Raw genomic sequence first — 17949 nt, 5'->3', positions numbered from 1 at the left:
TTCTCTTTCTCTATTTTTTTTCCTTTATTTTTTTGCCATTTTTTTGAAAAAACAGAAAAAATAAGAACAAGAAAATTAAAGAACGGGTCCACCTTAGTGATGGTGGCTAGTTCTTCCTCTTGAAGATCTTATGGAGTGCTTGAGCTCCTCTATTTCTCTTCCTTGCCTTTGTTGCTCCTCCCTCATGGCTCTTTGGTCTTCTCTAATTTCATGGAGGAGGATGGAATGCTCTTGGTGCTCCATCCTTAGTTGTCCCATGTTGGAACTCAATACTCCTAGGGAGGTGTTGATTTGCTCCCAATAGTTTTGTGGAGGAAAATGCATCCCTTGAGGCATCTCAGGAATTTCTAGATGAGGAACTTCCTCATGCTCTTGTTGAGGTCCATGAGTGGGCTCTCTTGTTTGCTCCATCCTTTTCTTAGTGATGGGCTTGTCCTCTTTAATAAGGATATCTTCCTCTATGACAATTCCAGCTGAATTGCATCGGTGACAAATGAGATGAGGGAAGTCTAACCTTGCCAAAGTAGAAGACTTGTCCGCCACCTTGTAGAGTTCTAGGGATATGATCTCATAAACTTCTACTTCCTCTCCATTCATGATACTATGGATCATGATAGCCCGGTCTATAGTAACTTCAGACCGGTTGCTAGTAGGAATGATAGAGCGTTGGATGAACTCCAACCATCCCCTAGACACGGGCTTGAGGTCAAGCCTTCTTAGTTGAACTGGCTTGCCTCTTGAATCTCTCTTCCATTGAGCGCCTTCCACAAAAATGTCCCTAAGGACTTGGTCCAACCTTTGATCAAAGTTGACCCTTCTAGTGAAAGGGTGAGGATCTCCTTGCATCATTGGCAAATTGAATGCTAACCTCACATTTTCCGGACTAAAATCCAAGTAATTCCCCCAAACCATTGTGAGCCAATTCTTTGGGTTCGAGTTCACACTTTGGTCATGGTTCTTAGTGATCTATGCATTGGCATAGAACTCTTGAACCATTAAGATCCCGACTTGTTGAATGGGGTTGGTGAGGATTTCCCAACCTCTTCTTCGAACTTCATGTCGGATCTCCAGATATTCACTCTTTTTGAACTTGAAGGGGACCTCAGGGATCACCTTTTTCTTGGCCACAACTTCATAGAAGTAGTCTTGATAGACCTTTGAGATGAATCTTTCCATCTCCCATGACTCGGAGGTGGAAGCAATTGTCTTTCCTTTCCTCTTTCTAGAGGTTTCTCTGGCCTTAGGTGCCATTAGTAGTTATGGAAAACAAAAAGCTTTAGCTTTTTCCACACCAAACTTAGAAGATTTGCTCGTCCTCGAGCAAAAGGAGAAAGAAAGGAGTAGAAGAAGAAGAAGTAGGGGAGATGGAGGTGAGGAGAAGGTTCGGCCAAGGGGGGTTAAGTGTGTATGAAGTGTGAAATTGAAGGTTGTAAGGAGGGGTATTTATAGGGTAAGAAAGAGAGGGTAGCAGTGTATGAGGGGTTGGGTTTTGGGAGGGAAATGGTTTGAATTTGAATGGTGAGGTAGGTGGGGTTTAATGATGGATGAATTAGAGTGGTGAAGAGAATATGGAGAAGAGGGTAGGATTTGATAGGTGAAGGGTATTTGGGGAAGAGTTAATGATGGGATTGGTCAAGGGTATTTGGGGAAGAGTGTTATGGAAAGGTGTGAAGAGGAGAGAAAAAGATGTGGGGTAGGTGAGGATCCTGTGGGATCCACAGATCCTGAGGTGTCAAGGAATTTGAGTCCCTGCACCATTCTGGCATTCAAACGCCCATTCTGTGCCAATTCTGGCATTTAATGCCAGCTCTGCTACCTTTCCTGGCGTTAAACGCCACTCTGCTGCCCATTCCTGGCGTTAAACGCCAGCCAAATGCCCATTTCTGGTGTTTAAGGCCAGCCAGATGCCAGACAGCCCTTTCTGGCGTTAAACGCCCAGAGTGTTGCCCATTCTGGCATTTAACGCCCAAAATGCTGCCAGGCTGGGCGTTAAACGCCCATTCTGCTATCCTTACTGGCGTTTAAACGCCAGTAAGTCTGTCCTCCAGGGTGTGCTGTTTTTAATGCTGTTTTTCATTCTGTTTTTTATTTTTTTTTTTTTGTTATTTTTGTGACTTCACATGATCATCAACCTAAGAAAAACATAAAATAACAAAGGAAACACAAATAAATATAATTAAATAACATTGGATTGTCTCCCAACAAGCGCTTTTTTAATGTCAATAGCTTGACAGTGAGCTCTTAGAGAGCTTCACAGAGATTTAGAGCTTAATGTTGGCCTCCCAACACCAAAATTAGAAGTTGAGTGTGGGGGCTCTGTTTGACTCTGTATTGAGAGAAGCTTTTCATGCTTCCTCTCCATGGTTACAGAAGAAGATCCTTGAGCCTTAAAGACAAGGTAGTCCTCATTCAATTGAAGGACTAACTCTCCTTTGTCCACATCAATCACAGCTCTTGCTGTGGCTAGGAAAGGTCTTCCAAGGATGATGGATTTATTCTCTTCTTTCCCAGTATCTAGGATTATAAAATCAGCAGGGATGTACAGGCCTTCAACCTTCACCAAGACATCCTCTACAAGTCCATAAGCCTGTTTCCTTGAATTGTCTGTCATCTCTAGTGAGATTCTTGTAGCTTGCACCTCAAAGATCCCTAGTTTCTCCATCACAGAGAGGGGCATGAGGTTTATACTTGACCCAAGGTCACGCAGAGCCTTCTCAAAGGTTATGGTGCCTATGGTACAAGGTATTAAGAACTTTCCAGGATCTTGTTTCTTCTGAAGTAATTTCAGTTAAACCAGATCATTCAGTTCCTTGATGAGCAATGGAGGTTCATCCTCCCAAGTCTCATTACCAAATAACTTAGCATTCAGCTTCATGATTGCTCTCAGATATTGAGCAACTTGCTCTTCAGTAATATCTTCATCCTCTTCAGCGGAAGAATACTCATCAGAGCTCATGAATGGCAACAGTAAGTTCAGTGGAATCTCTATGGTCTCTATATGAGCCTCAGATTCCTTGGGTTCCTCATTAGGGAACTCCTTGGAGGCCAGTAGACGTCCATTGAGGTCTTCCTCATTGGAAATCACTGCCTTTTCTTCCTCTCCAGGTTCGGCCATGTTGGTTATATTTATGGCCTTGCACTCTCTTTTTGGATTCTCTTCTGTATTGCTTGGGAGAGTACTAGGAGGGAATTCAATAACTCTTTTACTCAGCTGACCCACTTGTGCCTCCAAATTTCTAATGGAGGACCTTGCTTCCGTCATAAAACTGAGAGTGGTCTTAGATAGATCAGAGACTACAGTTGCTAAGTCAGAGTGGCTTTGCTTAGAATTCTCTGTCTGTTGCTGAGAAGATGATGGAAAAGGTTTGCTATTGCCAAACCTATTTCTCCTACCATTATTATTATTAAAGCCTTGATTAGGCTTCTATTGATCCTTCCATGAGAGATTTGGATAATTCCTCCATGAAGGATTATAGGTGTTTCCATAGGATTCTCCCATGTAATTCACTTCTTCCATTCCAGGGTTCTCAGGGTCATAGGCTTCTTCTTCAGAGGAAGCTTCCTTAGTACTGCCTGTTGCAGCTTGCATACCAGGCAGACTCTGAGAAATCATATTGACTTGCTGAGTCAATATTTTGTTCTGAGCCAATATTACATTCAGAGTGTCAATCTCAAGAACTCCTTTCTTCTGAGTTGTCCCATTATTCACAGGATTCCTTTCAAAAGTGTACATGAACTGGTTATTTGCAACCATTTCAATGAGTTCCTGGGCTTCTGCAGGCGTCTTCTTCAGATGAAGAGATCCTCCAGCAGAGTGGTCCAATGACATCTTAGGCAATTCAGATAGACCATCATAGAATATACATATGATACTCCATTCTGAAAACATGTTAGAAGGACACCTTCTGATCAATTGCTTGTATCTTTTCCAAGCTTCATAGAGGGATTCACCTTCCTTCTGTCTAAAGGTTTAGACTTTCACTCTAAGCTTGCTCAACTTCTGAGGTGGAAAGAATTTGGCCAAGAAGGAATTGACCAACTTTTTCTAAGAGTTCAGGCTATCTTTAGGTTGTGAGTCCAACCATGTCCTAGCTCTGTCTCTTACAGCAAAAGAGAAAAGCATAAGTCGTAGACCTCAAGATTAACCCCATTGGTTTTAACAGTGTCACAAATTTGCAAAAATTCAGCTAAGAACTGATGAGGATCTTCCAATGGAAGTCCATGAAACTTACAATTCTGCTGCATCAGAGAAACTAATTGAGGCTTAAGCTCAAAGTTGTTTTCTCCAATTGCAGGAATTGAGATGCTCCTTCCACAGAAGTCAAAAGAGGGTGCAATAAAGTCACCAAGCATCTTCCTTGCATCTCCACCATTGTTGTTGGGTTCGGCCATCTCTTCTTCTTTTTCGAAAAATTCTGTCAGGTCCTTTCCAGAGTGTTGTGTCTTAGCTTCTCTTAGCTTCCTCTTTAGAGTCCTTTCAGGTTCTGGATCAGCTTCAACAAGAATGTTCTTATCCTTGCTCCTGCTCATATGAAAAAAAAAAGAGAACAAAAAAGAATAGGAATCCTCTATGTCACAGTATAGAGATTCCTTTATGTGAGTAGAAGAATAGAAGAGTAGAATGAAGAAGAGAGAAGATGAAGAATTCGAACACAGAGAGAGGGAGAGGGTTCGAATTTTAAGAAGAGGAAAAGTGTTAGTGAATAAATAAATAAATAGAAAAAGATAAGAGAGAGAGAGAGAGAGAGAGAGAGAATTCGAATTTTAAATTAAAATAAAAGGAAAATATTTTTGTTTTTATTTTAATTATTAGTTAGTATTCAAAAATTATAAAAAGGAATAAAATTAAATTAAAATTTGAAACAAATAGTTTAATTAAAAAGAATTTTGAAAAAGTGGTGAGGAGTTTTCGAAAATTAGAGAGAGAAAAGTAGTTAGGTGGTTTTGAAAAAGATAAGAAATAGTAAACTTTTAAAACCAAACAAAAAAGTCAAGTATTTAATTGAAAAAGATTTGAAAATCAATTTTGAAAAGATAAGAAGTTAGAAAAGATTTTGAAATTGAATTTTGAAAAAGATATGGTTGAAATTTATTTTGAAAAAGATTTGAAAAGGAAATTAAAAAGATTTGATTTTGAAAATTAAAGTTGATTACTTGACTAACAAGAAACTAAAAGATATTATTCTAGAATTTAAAGATTGGTCCTTTCTTAATAGGCAAGTAACAACTAAAAAAAAATTTTATTCAAAACATTAATTGTTAGCATTAATTTCGAAAATATGAAATAAAAATAAGAAAAATATTTTGAAAATTAAATTTAAAATTTTCGAAAAACATGAAAGGAAATTGAAAAAAAAAATTGATTTTGAAAATGATTTGAAAAGATAGGATTTTGAAATTTATGAGTAAAATAAGGAAAGATATTTTTTTATTTTTGAATTTTTAATGAGGAGAAAGAAAAACATAAAAATGACACAAAACATAAAAATTTAAGATCAAAACAAAAAAAATATGCAAGAACACTTTGAATGTCAAGATGAACACCAAGAACACTTTGAAGATCATGATGAACATCAAGAACATATTTTTGAAAATTTTTAAGAAAAGAAAAACATGCAAGACACCAAACTTAAAAATTTTTAAACTTTAGACACTGATAATTCAAGAGTGCATATGAAAAACAAGAAAAGACATAAAGAAAAATTTAAAGATCAAATGAAAAAAATCATCAAGAACAACTTGAAGATAAATGAAGAATATATGCATGGATTTTCGAAAACTTTTGAGAAAAATTAAAACATGCAATTGACACTAAACTTAAAATTTAACACTAGATTTAAACAAGGAACACAAAATATTTTGTTTTTATGGTTTTATTAATTTTTTTGAATTTTTTGAAAATTATTTTGGAAAAGAAAATAAAGAAATTCAAATTTTTTAATAAGAATTCCAGGAATCATGCAATGTTAGTCTAAAGCTTTGGTCCAAAAATTTAGACATGGCTTAATAGCCAGCCAAGCTTTAGGTGAAAGCTTCGGTCCAAAAGATTAGACATGGCCAAATGGCCAGCCAAGCTTCAGCATACAAATCAGACATACAACAACCAATTAGATGGGAATCCAAGGGCTCTTGCAATGATAAGTGGAAGCCTCGGTCCAAAAGAATTTAGACATGGCTTAACAGCCAACCAGGCTTCACATATCATCTGAAACTCTAGAATTCATTCTTAAAAATTCTGAAGAACAAAATAAATTTTTTTTGTATATTTTTTTTGAATTTTTTCGAAAATTAAAAAGCTTAAAAATAAAATAAAATTACCTAATCTGAGCAACAAGATGAACCGTCAGTTATCCAAACTCGAACAATCCCCGGCAACGGCGCCAAAAACTTGGTATGCGAAATCGTGATTATTCATTCCCTGGCTATAGCGCCAAAAACTTGGTGTGGGAGAACGTGATCTCAAGACTTCTTCACAATTCTGTGTAACTGACCAGCAAATGCACTGGGTCGTCCAAGTAATAAACCTTACGTGAGTAAGGGTCGATCCCACGGAGATTGTCGGCTTGAAGCAAGCTATGGTCATCCTTGTAAATCTCAGTCAGGCAGATCCAAATGGTTATGAGGTTTTGACAATTAAAATATAAATAAAATATAAAATAAAATAGAGATACTTATGTAATTCATTGGTGGGAATTTCAGATAAGCGTCTAGAGATGCTTTGTTGCTTCTGAACTTCTGCTTTCCTATTGCCTTCTTCCAACCATGCGTTACCTCCTTCCATGGCAAGCTGTATGATCCTCTCGGATGAAAACAAATCCATATGCGCTGTCATCGCACGGCTAATCATCTGTCGGTTCCCACTAGCGTCGGAATAGGACCCTTATTCTTTTGCACACTGTCACTGCGCCCAACATTCGCAGGTTTGAAGCTCGTCACAGTCATCCCTTCCCAAATCCTACTCGAAATACCACAGATAAGGTTTCACTACAAGAAAAAGCAACATTTGTAACAAAAAAAAGGGCCGTTGCAGTATGTCCCGTTACAAAAAGTTTTTGTAACAAAAAATGGAACTGCTACAATTCAAAGTGGTATTTTGTAACAAATTTTTCTGATACAAAAAACCAGAAGCCGTTATAAAAGTGGTAACAAATTTTGATCTTCAATGTATTTTTGGTAACAATCTATTTTTTTTGTATCATAAAATTTTGTTACAAAATGTAACTTGATTTTGTAACGTTTTTTTTTCTTAGTTACAAAAGCAAATTAATTATTTTGTAACAATTTTTTTTAATACAAATTGCATGCATAATTTATTAAATTATTTTTTAAATTAACTAATATATTAACTATTCTAATAAGCAAGTCTACATTCATATAATATGCAAAAACATACATAATTCAAACATGCCTCATTTAGCTAAAATTGTTCTAAAACAAAATAACATTAGTGAGTACATTGATTAGTTCTACAAGTTATATGTCTTGCATAAGTTCAACCAAAAATTAAAAGTTCTAACATAGATTAGTCTCTCTATGAATTAAAATATTCTTGAGCCCTCAAGGTAGCATGTGGTCACCATTTCAGCACTCCTGTAGATAAGAAAAACCGAAACAAAAGATTAGAAACAAGATATAACACTAATTATAATTTTTTCCATTAAGTTTTATCCAAAATGTTTAGAAAAATTTTGACAAAACCTCCCCTAAAACTTGGATATTTTCATCGTCTACGGTTCCAACAAAAACAACCAATTCACAACTTATATCTCAGCCAATACACAACCAATTTTATCAAACCAAATAATAGGACATTTGTCATTTTTTAACCATGACACAAGTAAAATGTGATAAGTAGATCTATATACAAATTAAACTATACTAATAAAATAAGAATCATCTAGGAAAATGTATTAAAATCATCTAGGACATTTGTCTCTATTGATGGAGTTTTTCTCCCTTTTCCTTAACACAGCAGTTTTGCATTTTGTTTACTAGTCATGCCTAATCAGAGCACTCACAAGTCTCAATTCTCAATTTTAGTGTAACTGAATTCCATAGAAAGATGAGGAGATTTAACTTAAATGAAAAACTAATAGTGAAACAAATTTAAACAAATTCCGGCAGCATTTCAGCAGCAATTTAGCATATTTTCCAAATTCACTCAATCAAATCAATATCCATATGAATACAATAACAATTAAACAAAATTCACATATTCATCCATATGAAATAAGCAACAAACAACTTGAGTGCACAATCTAAATTTATCATCATCATTGCACAAACTAAATTCACATAACAGCAGCAGTTCACAATTCGATTCAGAAAAGAAGAAAATCATTATCATCCAATCACAGATTCACAAAAATTCAAACAACATTCATGATCATTCAACAAATAATTAACAAAAATTTATTCCAAACTCATTCAAAACAGCAAAATTTTTCTAGACCTAATTCCTCTACAAACTATGTTCAACCTACGTAACAACCTATAATCCATTACAACATGCATATCTAACTAAGTCTAACTAAGTGACAGAATTAAATGAACTTAACAGAATTGAAAGAAAAATGCAGTAAATGACCTGGGAATGTAGAAGCAGAACAGGGGAAAGGGGACAGAAAGAAATGGTGGTGAGCTCTCTCTTTTCAAGTTCTCCCTCTCTGAGCTCTCTTTTTTCAAGTTCTTCCTCTCTCTTTCCAACTGAGAATCACATCCAGAGTAGCTGCCCAAGTGAAAAACAGAACTAGGATAAAGAAAAAGGAAAAACCATAAGCAACCTCCTCATAATGTAAAAAGCTTGAAAGTAAACAAGTTTAGAAAGACTCTGGCCATTGATACTCTTACATGTTAGACATTAATAGCGGCAGAAGAAATGGTTCCAAAACAGCGGTTAAAGTAGCAAGGTAGATTGCAATTTTTACAGAAACACATGCAACAATGATAGAATTAGCTATTGAATTACACTAGACAGTTGTATATCTTCAAGTAAAATTTGCTATCCCCTACCTTGTCCAAGTTTCAATATGGCTGCTGTTATAAACACACTCAGCACCTTCTTGAAGACATTACCATTAAAAATTGCACTTGGATTCCCAGATCCATTCCATGCAACAATAATCATTGCCTAATCAAATATTAGCTATTCAGAAGTAGATCTTATTTTGCATTATATTAAAGGAAAAAATAATTAATGTAGAGGGAGAGTGACAACATAAATACATAACACAAATGTAGTAAAACAAATGAACTAACTCTATTAAATGACACAAAATAACACAAGACTAACAAAAGTGTCTTTGCATTATGCAAGAAAATAACACATCTAAAGGTATATTACAAACAATAAAATTCTTCCTTTCTATTTTTAATACCATTATATCAATATATTTAGAATGTTGAAGACATCTTTCATAGTACAAAGAACTTCATAACTTGCAATTGAAATGCACTTTCTCACAAAAAATACAGGCAATACATAAATACATTGTGCCCACCTAGTTCTCTTGAAACTAAAAGCCGCAAGCGAGACATGTGTAGAAAGACCAATTACCTTAGACAATTGCACCTTCTGTTCATCAATTATATTGATTCCAAGTTCTCTTCTTATATCCTGCCAAAGACCAATACCAGATAATGAACAACAAATACTAGGAATCAACGACAATGAACAATGAACAACAATGAACAAATAATTAAAAAAACAGAAACAGAAACACAACAAAATAAAATATTACTAGCATTCAGCAACAATGAACAATGAACAACAATCAGCAACAATGAACAACAATGAACAAATAGATTGAACAGAAATTGAATACAAATAAATCACAAAATCAACTCAAAACAAGCAAAAATAAATTAAACCCAGCAGCTCAGAATCACAGAATCAGAATTATTAATAAATTAAATCACAAATTCAACTCAAAACAAACAACTCAAATTAACAAAATCATTAAACAAGCACAGTAATCATTAGTATTATTAACAAAATTTCAAAACAAGCAAAATAAGTGCAGAAAACCAAAAATCAATTCAGAATCACATAATCACAGAATCAGAATCACAGAATCAGAGAATCACAGAACTTGAACTAAGCAAAATAAGCAAATTTGAACCCAACAACTCAGAAGCACATAATCAGAGTTATTAACAAGAAATTAACAAAACCCTAAACAAATCCAGCAACTCAGAATCATAGAAATTATAATTAACAAAATCAAACTCTAACTATTTCATAATTATAAACCGAATATGTTTAATTGCTTCAGATACATAGAAGGAGAGAAAATCAAACCTAAAGTCAGTGGATGGGAAGGAGGAAGAGCACTGGAAGAAGGCTAACCGGTGGCTGCTGTGTTGTTGGTGGCCAGGCCAGAAACACAACAGTACTGCTATGGGTGGCCAGATCGGTCCTGTTGGTGGCGCTGGGGTGCCGCTGGATGGTGCTGGACTGCTGGGTGGTGTAGTGTCTACGACCGCGAGGGTGGTGCTGGCTGGGGCTGGGTGGTGCTGTCCGCAAAGAGGGGCTGCGAAGAAAGGTCTGGTGGCCCTGGGAGAAAGGCTTCGACGGCACTACGAGGTGGTGGGAGGAAGGGGTTCACCGGCTGGGGAGGTGCTGCAAGAAGATGGGTTCGCCGCCGGCCTTGGGTTTCTTTGAGTGAGACTGAGAGTGAGTGCAGAGAGTGAAATTGAGAGAGTGAGAATAGCGAAACTAGCGGCGGCAACGCATGGCAGCGACGAGGACGAACAGTGTGAACGTCTCCGTCGATCTCTCTCTCTTCGCGGTTCTGCTTCTCTCTCCTTCTCCCCCGTGGTGATTCGACGGCAGCTCTGGTGGCAGTGACGCCCACCGCGCCGTCTCCCTTTTCCCCATCCGGAGCGCCCCCACCACCCCTTTCTTTCTTTCCTTTCTGATATGCGTTTAGGTTAGAATGCAGGTTTTAAGTTAGGAATTTTAAGTTTAGGATAAAATATATATAAATAATATAATAATTTTATAAAATATTTAAAATAAAATAATAATTTAAAATTTAAATTTAATACTATAAAGATTATTTTTAATTTAAATTATAAAATAAATGTATCAATCACATTTTATAAAATATAATTTTAAATTCGAAAATATCAGTTATTTATATTATTGATATAATTTTTTATTACTAAAATTTTAATTTCAATTTATATAAAATAAAACAACTAATTATAATAAAAATTATACCTAAACATTAATTAACTTAAAATTAAAAAATTTATAAAAATCAATTTAATCATTCCAAATAAATTAATCTCTTAGAGCTCAATTTAATAAAATAAACTATAATTTATTCATAATAAAAATTATTTAAATTAAATTATATAAGACTTCCATTGCTAAATTTAATTTCAAATTATATGAAATAATCAATTATAAAAAATTACACAAGAATCTTAATTACTTAAATTATATTTGTGTATCTTAATTTTTTTTATATTTAATTATTGATTTTATATTTATAGTTTAATTAAATTTTTTAAACTTTCATAAATTAATTTTTAGTTAACATTAAAAATTTGATTATTAATACAAATTATATATTAATTTTTTAAAAGAATATAAAATTAATATTTACAATTTTTAAAAATTAATAAATATAAATAATATGTAAAATATTTTAATTTGTGAAACAAAATAAAATTATTCTAAAAAGAATTATATAAACAATTTTTTTTAATCACAAATTGTTTAACATTTTGAAATAATTTTTTGTTATAAAATATACTTATATTTTGTGATAAATTAAGCAACTTGTTACAAACAATGTTGAATTTTGTGACAAATTAATTTTTTATTACAAAACAATTGAAGATTTTGAAACAAAAAAATATTTTGTTACAAAATATTTTAAAATTTTGCAACAACTTTTTTTTATTACAAAATATTGCAATATTTTGTAACAAAACACCATCTCGTTACAAAAACTAACATAATTTGTAACAAAATAAAATAAGTTGTTACAAAATATTATCATGTTTTGTAATAACTTGTAATGTTGTTACAAAACATTATTCTTTTATAACAATCACAAATTATTATTACAAAATACTATTTTTTTGTAACAATTTTAAATTTGATACAAATTTTTTGTTACAAATGTTCCATTTTCTTGTAGTGTTTAGACTTTCCGGATCTCAGGAATGCTGCCAATGGTTCTAGCCTATACCACGAAGATACTAATCTCACGAACTTGGACCGTGTATTAGATATCCAAGAGAGTATACTCCAGTTGTCGTCCAATGACTACGTTGAACATCATGTAGATCGCTTTGTGGTTGTCAGGCACGCGATCTTGGCTAAGCGAGTAACAAAGATTGGGTGATTGTCACGGGTCACCCATTCATTCTGACTTAACTGAATTAAGAACAAGAGTATATCTTGGAGAGAAAGTAGGCGTGAATTGGAGAAAAAACAGTAGTAATTGCATTAATTCATGAAAAACAGTAGAGCTCCACACCTTAATCTATGGGGTGTAGAAACTCCACCGTAGAAAATACATAAGTGAAAAAGGTCTAGGCATGGCCGTGAGGCCAGCCTCCATTGTCTAAGGACTAAACGTTCCAAAGATCCCTCCGACTTAAAGCTTGTCAAAAGGCTTAAAGTAGTTTTTATACTAAACTAGTAACCTAAGTTTACAGAAAATGAGTAACTAAGTGTAGATAGTGCAGAAATCCACTACCGGGGCCCACTTAGTGTGTGCTTGGGCTGCATTGAAGCTTTTTCGTGCATAGGCTGTTCCTGGAGTTAAACGCCAACTTTAGTGCCAGTTTGGGTGTTTTACACCAAGATGTTTTAGGCTGTCCTTAAACGTCAGTTTGGGCCATCAAATCTCGAGAAAATTATGGACTATTATATATTGCTGGAAAGCCCAGGATGTCTACTTTCCAACGCAATTGAGAGCGAGCCAATTGAGCTTCTGTATCTCCAGAAAATCCACTTCGAGTGCAGGAAGGTCAGAATCCAACAGCATCTGTAGTCCTTTTTCAGCCTCTGAATTAGATTTTTGCTCAGGTCCCTAAATTTCAGCCAGAAAATACCTAAAATCACAGAAAAATACATAGACTCATAGTAAAGTCCAAAAATATGATTTTTGAATAAAAAGTAATTAAAACATACTAAAAATTTTGTAAAAATAATGCCAAAAAGGGTATAAATTATCCGCTCATCAGTCGCGAAGAAGAGAACGATACATCCATCTCGCCTGCCCAGGAAGATCCGAGCCATGGAAATGTTCCTCTGTGCCAGGAAGCAGCTGCGTGTCTATAAAGTTCCCGACATCAAAGTTCCTCTCCATCACGGTGAGGGCTCCTTCAGGACTGGAGGACGGCTTCCTCCTCTTTGGGTTGTGGATAATCTTCACATCATCCTCCTCGAATTGAGGGTTGGAGGTCGAGCCCTCGCTAGGACCAACCGCCTCACCATGAACGGGAGAGGCATGCGCCTCATCAGCATTTTGGTCCGACATCTCGGCATCACGGGGAGGGGACACCGCCTGTTTCTCGTTATTTTCAGGTGGAGCCTCCTGTTTCTTGTCCCCGTTTCCTCATCACTGTCGCCAGCCAGAAAGGTGTTATATAAATTCTCAAGGCCTGTCACTTCAGTAGACATTCCCACTGCAACAAAATAGTGAAACAGGTTAGTCGTGACGTCAGCATAACAAATCAAAGCAACAGTAGCACAAGAAATGCAAGTTAAAACTACTCACAAATATAATTTCTAGTGACCTCCCGGTCACCCATAAGGAGATGGGGGTTCACATGGTTTTTCCCAAAAACAGCCAACAACACGTCGGCAATCTTTTTGTCCACAGAGGACATTCCTTTGTATGTAACTTTTATGAAGGTATTGGACCCCGCTCCGAAACTCCAATACGTCGGGATGAGACGCTGCCCCTCTAACGACAGCCAGAAGGGATGGCGACCTTTGACTGGGCACACCTTGAAGTACTTGTCCTTGAACCCATGGTAAGAGTCCTCAAGCAAGCCAAAAATTCTCCGACCTTGGGCTGATCGGAAGGACATGAACCCTTTCCTCGCTTTCCCTTCTTTGGAAGGATTCGTAAGGTTGAAGAGATAAAGGAAAACGTCGACGGACACCGGCAGCTCTAAATATTCACACACCATCTCGAAACAGCGGATGGAAGCCCAACTGTTCAGATGCAACTGCGACGGCTCCACGGAGACTCGGTTAAGGAGCGCCATTTGAAAATAAAAGAAAGGAATGCGAACCCCCAGTTGGGTGAACATTGCCTTGTAGAACCAGATCCAGTTGGAAACTCGGGGGGAGTGGAGGTTAAGTTCGTACAACCATTTGTTAGGGGCGGGGACGAAAACATCGTAGTTAGACTCCTCGTCGGTCCCGCCACACAAGTACTCGGCTTGACGAAACTCGGTCAGCTCCTCCTCACCCATTTGGTTTGGGGAGTCCTTCATGTCAGAGGTCACCCAAGCATATCGGTCGTAACCCGCGCTTGAGGAGGAAGATCGCGAAACGTGACGAGGCATACCTACAGTGGGCGCACCACTCGGTTAGTCTACGAGGTCGGGAGTTCGAAAAAGGTCCAGAAACTACATTTTGCCTATTCAACAACTGCAACCAAGCATGGCCGAAGCCAATCCTAAGTAAAAGCCTAAACAAATGCCCTAGAGTGGTAACCCCCTAATGCACCTACCTAACACTAATGCCATCCAACATACAAGTCAAATAAGAAAAACAACATGCATACAGAGCATAGACAATGAAGATAAAACAAACATGGAACAAAGAGTGAGAGATGAGCGCTTACTAGGATAGTTGCAGAGATTCGAAAGGAGGCAAGAAGGGGCGAATGCACAAGGACACAGAAATAGCAGTAGAAAATTCGAGAGGGAAGAAGATGGAAGTGGAAAGAACAAGGAAATGAAGTGGAAGCGAAATACAAAACTGACTGGGGGATTAGGAAACTGACTCAAGAAGTGCGAAAGGCAAAGGGAAAAACAGTCTTTGCGCTCAGGGTTTTGAAATAACTCATTATGAGCATTAAATGCCTGACGCGGAGAACGAGCCGACGAAAGGTTATCCCCAGCAACAAACAGACACGCGCGCAAGAGGCACGTCCTCTCCACGAGCGGCTGACCTAGCCACAACGCACCAGAAAGGACATAACACACCACCAACGTCACTCACGAGCATTGCTGGCGCGTTGGGAGTACTGTTACGGCCCGGCCCAAACGTCATGCGTGCCGACCCGACCCATAGGCCACACGACCCGAACGGTCGGGCGCGAGACGCTCAACCATCGACCCGGACACGCTTCCTTGACAGCTCTCTGCTACAGCTGTATTGGGAAGCTTCGAGGAAGGTGGGTCTGCCCTTGTGGGACCCACTCCTGACACGGTATATATGGGGAGGGTCCTACCCCCTCCCCCAAGGTACGTCACACATATCACCTTACCCGCTTTTTCGCCTGCACACCTGACTGACTAGAGCATCGGAGTGTCTTTGCAGGTGGCACCCCCCTCTCCACACCAGGATCTCGGGACGTCAACTGCTCCAGCTCCAACCCCGCAATCCGGAACCAGGCGATACCCCACCTCTCCAACCCAACAACCTCCCCGAATCGTCTGATACCCGAGTTACCGAACATCATGTAATGTAAATTGATAAATATGGTACAAATTACATATTTCAATAAATAAAATAATTAAATTGTTTATTTTAAAAAATTCCTTATTGCTGCTATATTGCAATAAAATCATACATATTGAATTATTTACATATAATTTTTTATATCTAATATATTAATATGTAATTAATCAGTGATATATATATATATATATATATATATATATATATAGATAGATAGATAGATAGATAGAGAGAGAAAGATAAATGATCAAATTCATCTCTAAAACATCATTTGTTTTTTAAATTAGTTCCAAAAGATTTTTTTAATCAAATTCATCATTTAAAGATTTTAAATTAATTAGGTTAGTCCTTCTGTCATTTTTGTTGTTGATAGCGCTAAAAATTATTAATGTTTATAAAATGAGATCAAATCAAAACCTAATTAAGGAAAAAACTTCAAGTATTAGAATCCTTCAATTTGGGGTTGATTTGATCTAATTTCATAAACTTATTATACTAGCCATCAATTATTGGGACTACTAGGTATGTGTTGTGATATCACTTAAGCTGTCACATCAATAAATCTTAATGCCGTTAGTAACGAAAGTGACGGAAAGACTAAAATGACCAACTTTAAAATCTTTGAAAAATGAATTTGATTAAAAATAATTTTTAGGAACTAATTTAAAGGATGAATAATTTTTTAATGACTAATTTGACCATTTCTTCATATTATAATAATAATAATAATAATAATAATAATAATAATAATAATAATAATAAATTTTTAAAAAACTTTTGGAGGACCACCATAACCACTTTGGACCCTGAATGTGCTGCTTTCAACATTGAAAAGTAAATTATATAATCAACAATATATATATATATATATAATTTATTAATTTGATTTTTTAGGTACATATATATAATTTACATATAATTTTTTATATATGAGCAAACGTAAAAATTCGAGTGTTGAAGTAAAAGTTATATTGAATTATAAAATAATGAAATATAAATTAATATGAAACACGAGAAGTTTGACGTTTAAAAGTTAGAGTTTTCTAAATACAAAGAAAAATCAAAATTCTCCACCTTCACTACTATAAGATTAGGACGTATCACAAACTCCTAGGAAGGATGAGGGATCGAGGAAGCTTACTTTTCATTTTTATTCAGGATTAATTAACTAGCATGTATTATCAACTAAAAATATTTTCATAAAAAAATATAAAACTTAATTTTCAAATAGTATATTTATTAGAAAAAACTTTTAAAATTTTTTATTAATAATCAATTTAATATATATTTTAAAAACACGTATTAATTAAACTCTTTTATTTATAAATACATTTTTTTGGACTATTCGTTTCGAGACTTAATTGCATAAAATAAATTCAATTAATAAATGAAAAATTCAAGTTGACCAATACAATCAACTAAGACTACTCGAGATATTATATTAAATTTCTTATAGGTTTAATCTTGAACACTCCAGATGGAGGAGGTGGCATTAAACACAAAAATGGAAAATTTGAAGTTACATGGATTTTGGTATAGTCCCTTTACGATGAGGGTGGTATGGACCCTGAAGTTGAAGGGTCTACCATATGAAAACATTGAAGAAGATCGCTACAATAAGAGTCCTCAACTTCTAGAATACAACCCTGTGCATAAGAAGACTCCAGTGCTTGTTCATGGTGGAAAACCCATTTGTGAGTCCATGATCATTGTTCAATACATTGATGAGTTATGGCCACAGAATCCATTGGTCCCTCTTGATCCCTATGAGAGAGCTCAAGCAATGTTTTGGGTTGCATATTCTGAACAAATGGTAAGATTTTAGAAATAATATTTATGTTCTTTGTTATTAGTGCTTTCAACTCTCTGGGTGTTGTTAACCACATAGGAAATATTTTTAGAATACTATAAAAATATATTTTATTGTAAATTATTAAAAAAATATTTAAATTTTTTTTATTATTATCATATTAAAAAGTCTTTTAGAGTACAAAATTGGTAAATTCTAAAAATTTATTTTGTCAATAGAATTTAACTAACATGCATGTACTACTGCATATATTAATATTAATATTGGTAAAAGTTTTTAATTTTTTATTTTAATAAATAAATAATAAATTGAAAATTTAAACTTAATATTTTTATATAAATATTTTTAAAGATAAAAAACAATTTAGATGAGAATACATGTTAATTTTATTAATTAATAAAATTTATATAGAAAATATATAATTAAAATTCTAATGTGTATTTGTTATATATTTATTATTAAAATAAAACTT

General features: G+C 35.3%; 2 protein-coding genes and 1 non-coding gene across 4 annotated transcripts in view; all 3 read left to right on the top strand.

Annotated features, from left to right (window-relative positions):
- Positions 1–17949, top strand: part of LOC112779560 (probable glutathione S-transferase) — a 136858-nt gene that overhangs the window by 118071 nt on the left and 838 nt on the right. Inside the window, exon 2 of the mRNA XM_025823862.3 lies at positions 17145–17480. Within this exon, the coding sequence (XP_025679647.2) occupies positions 17145–17480 (336 nt within the window). The remainder of the gene's footprint in view (positions 1–17144; positions 17481–17949) is intronic.
- LOC112781116 (small nucleolar RNA R71) lies at positions 3888–3991 on the top strand. Its single transcript, XR_003191910.1, has one exon. It is a non-coding gene; the product is annotated as a small nucleolar RNA R71 (small nucleolar RNA).
- The window catches only part of LOC112777359 (probable glutathione S-transferase), a 64226-nt gene continuing 63424 nt past the window's right edge, over positions 17148–17949 (top strand). Inside the window, exon 1 of one of the 2 annotated variants that reach the window (XM_072228931.1) lies at positions 17148–17743. The gene's annotated coding sequence lies outside the window, so the exon portion shown is untranslated. The remainder of the gene's footprint in view (positions 17744–17949) is intronic. The other variant, XM_025821709.2, reaches the window with a different exon arrangement.

This window comes from Arachis hypogaea, chromosome 19 (assembly GCF_003086295.3).
Source record: "Arachis hypogaea cultivar Tifrunner chromosome 19, arahy.Tifrunner.gnm2.J5K5, whole genome shotgun sequence".
NCBI lineage: Eukaryota > Viridiplantae > Streptophyta > Magnoliopsida > Fabales > Fabaceae > Arachis > Arachis hypogaea.
Note: the sequence above shows the minus strand (reverse complement) of the source record. Positions and strands in the feature narration are given on the sequence as shown.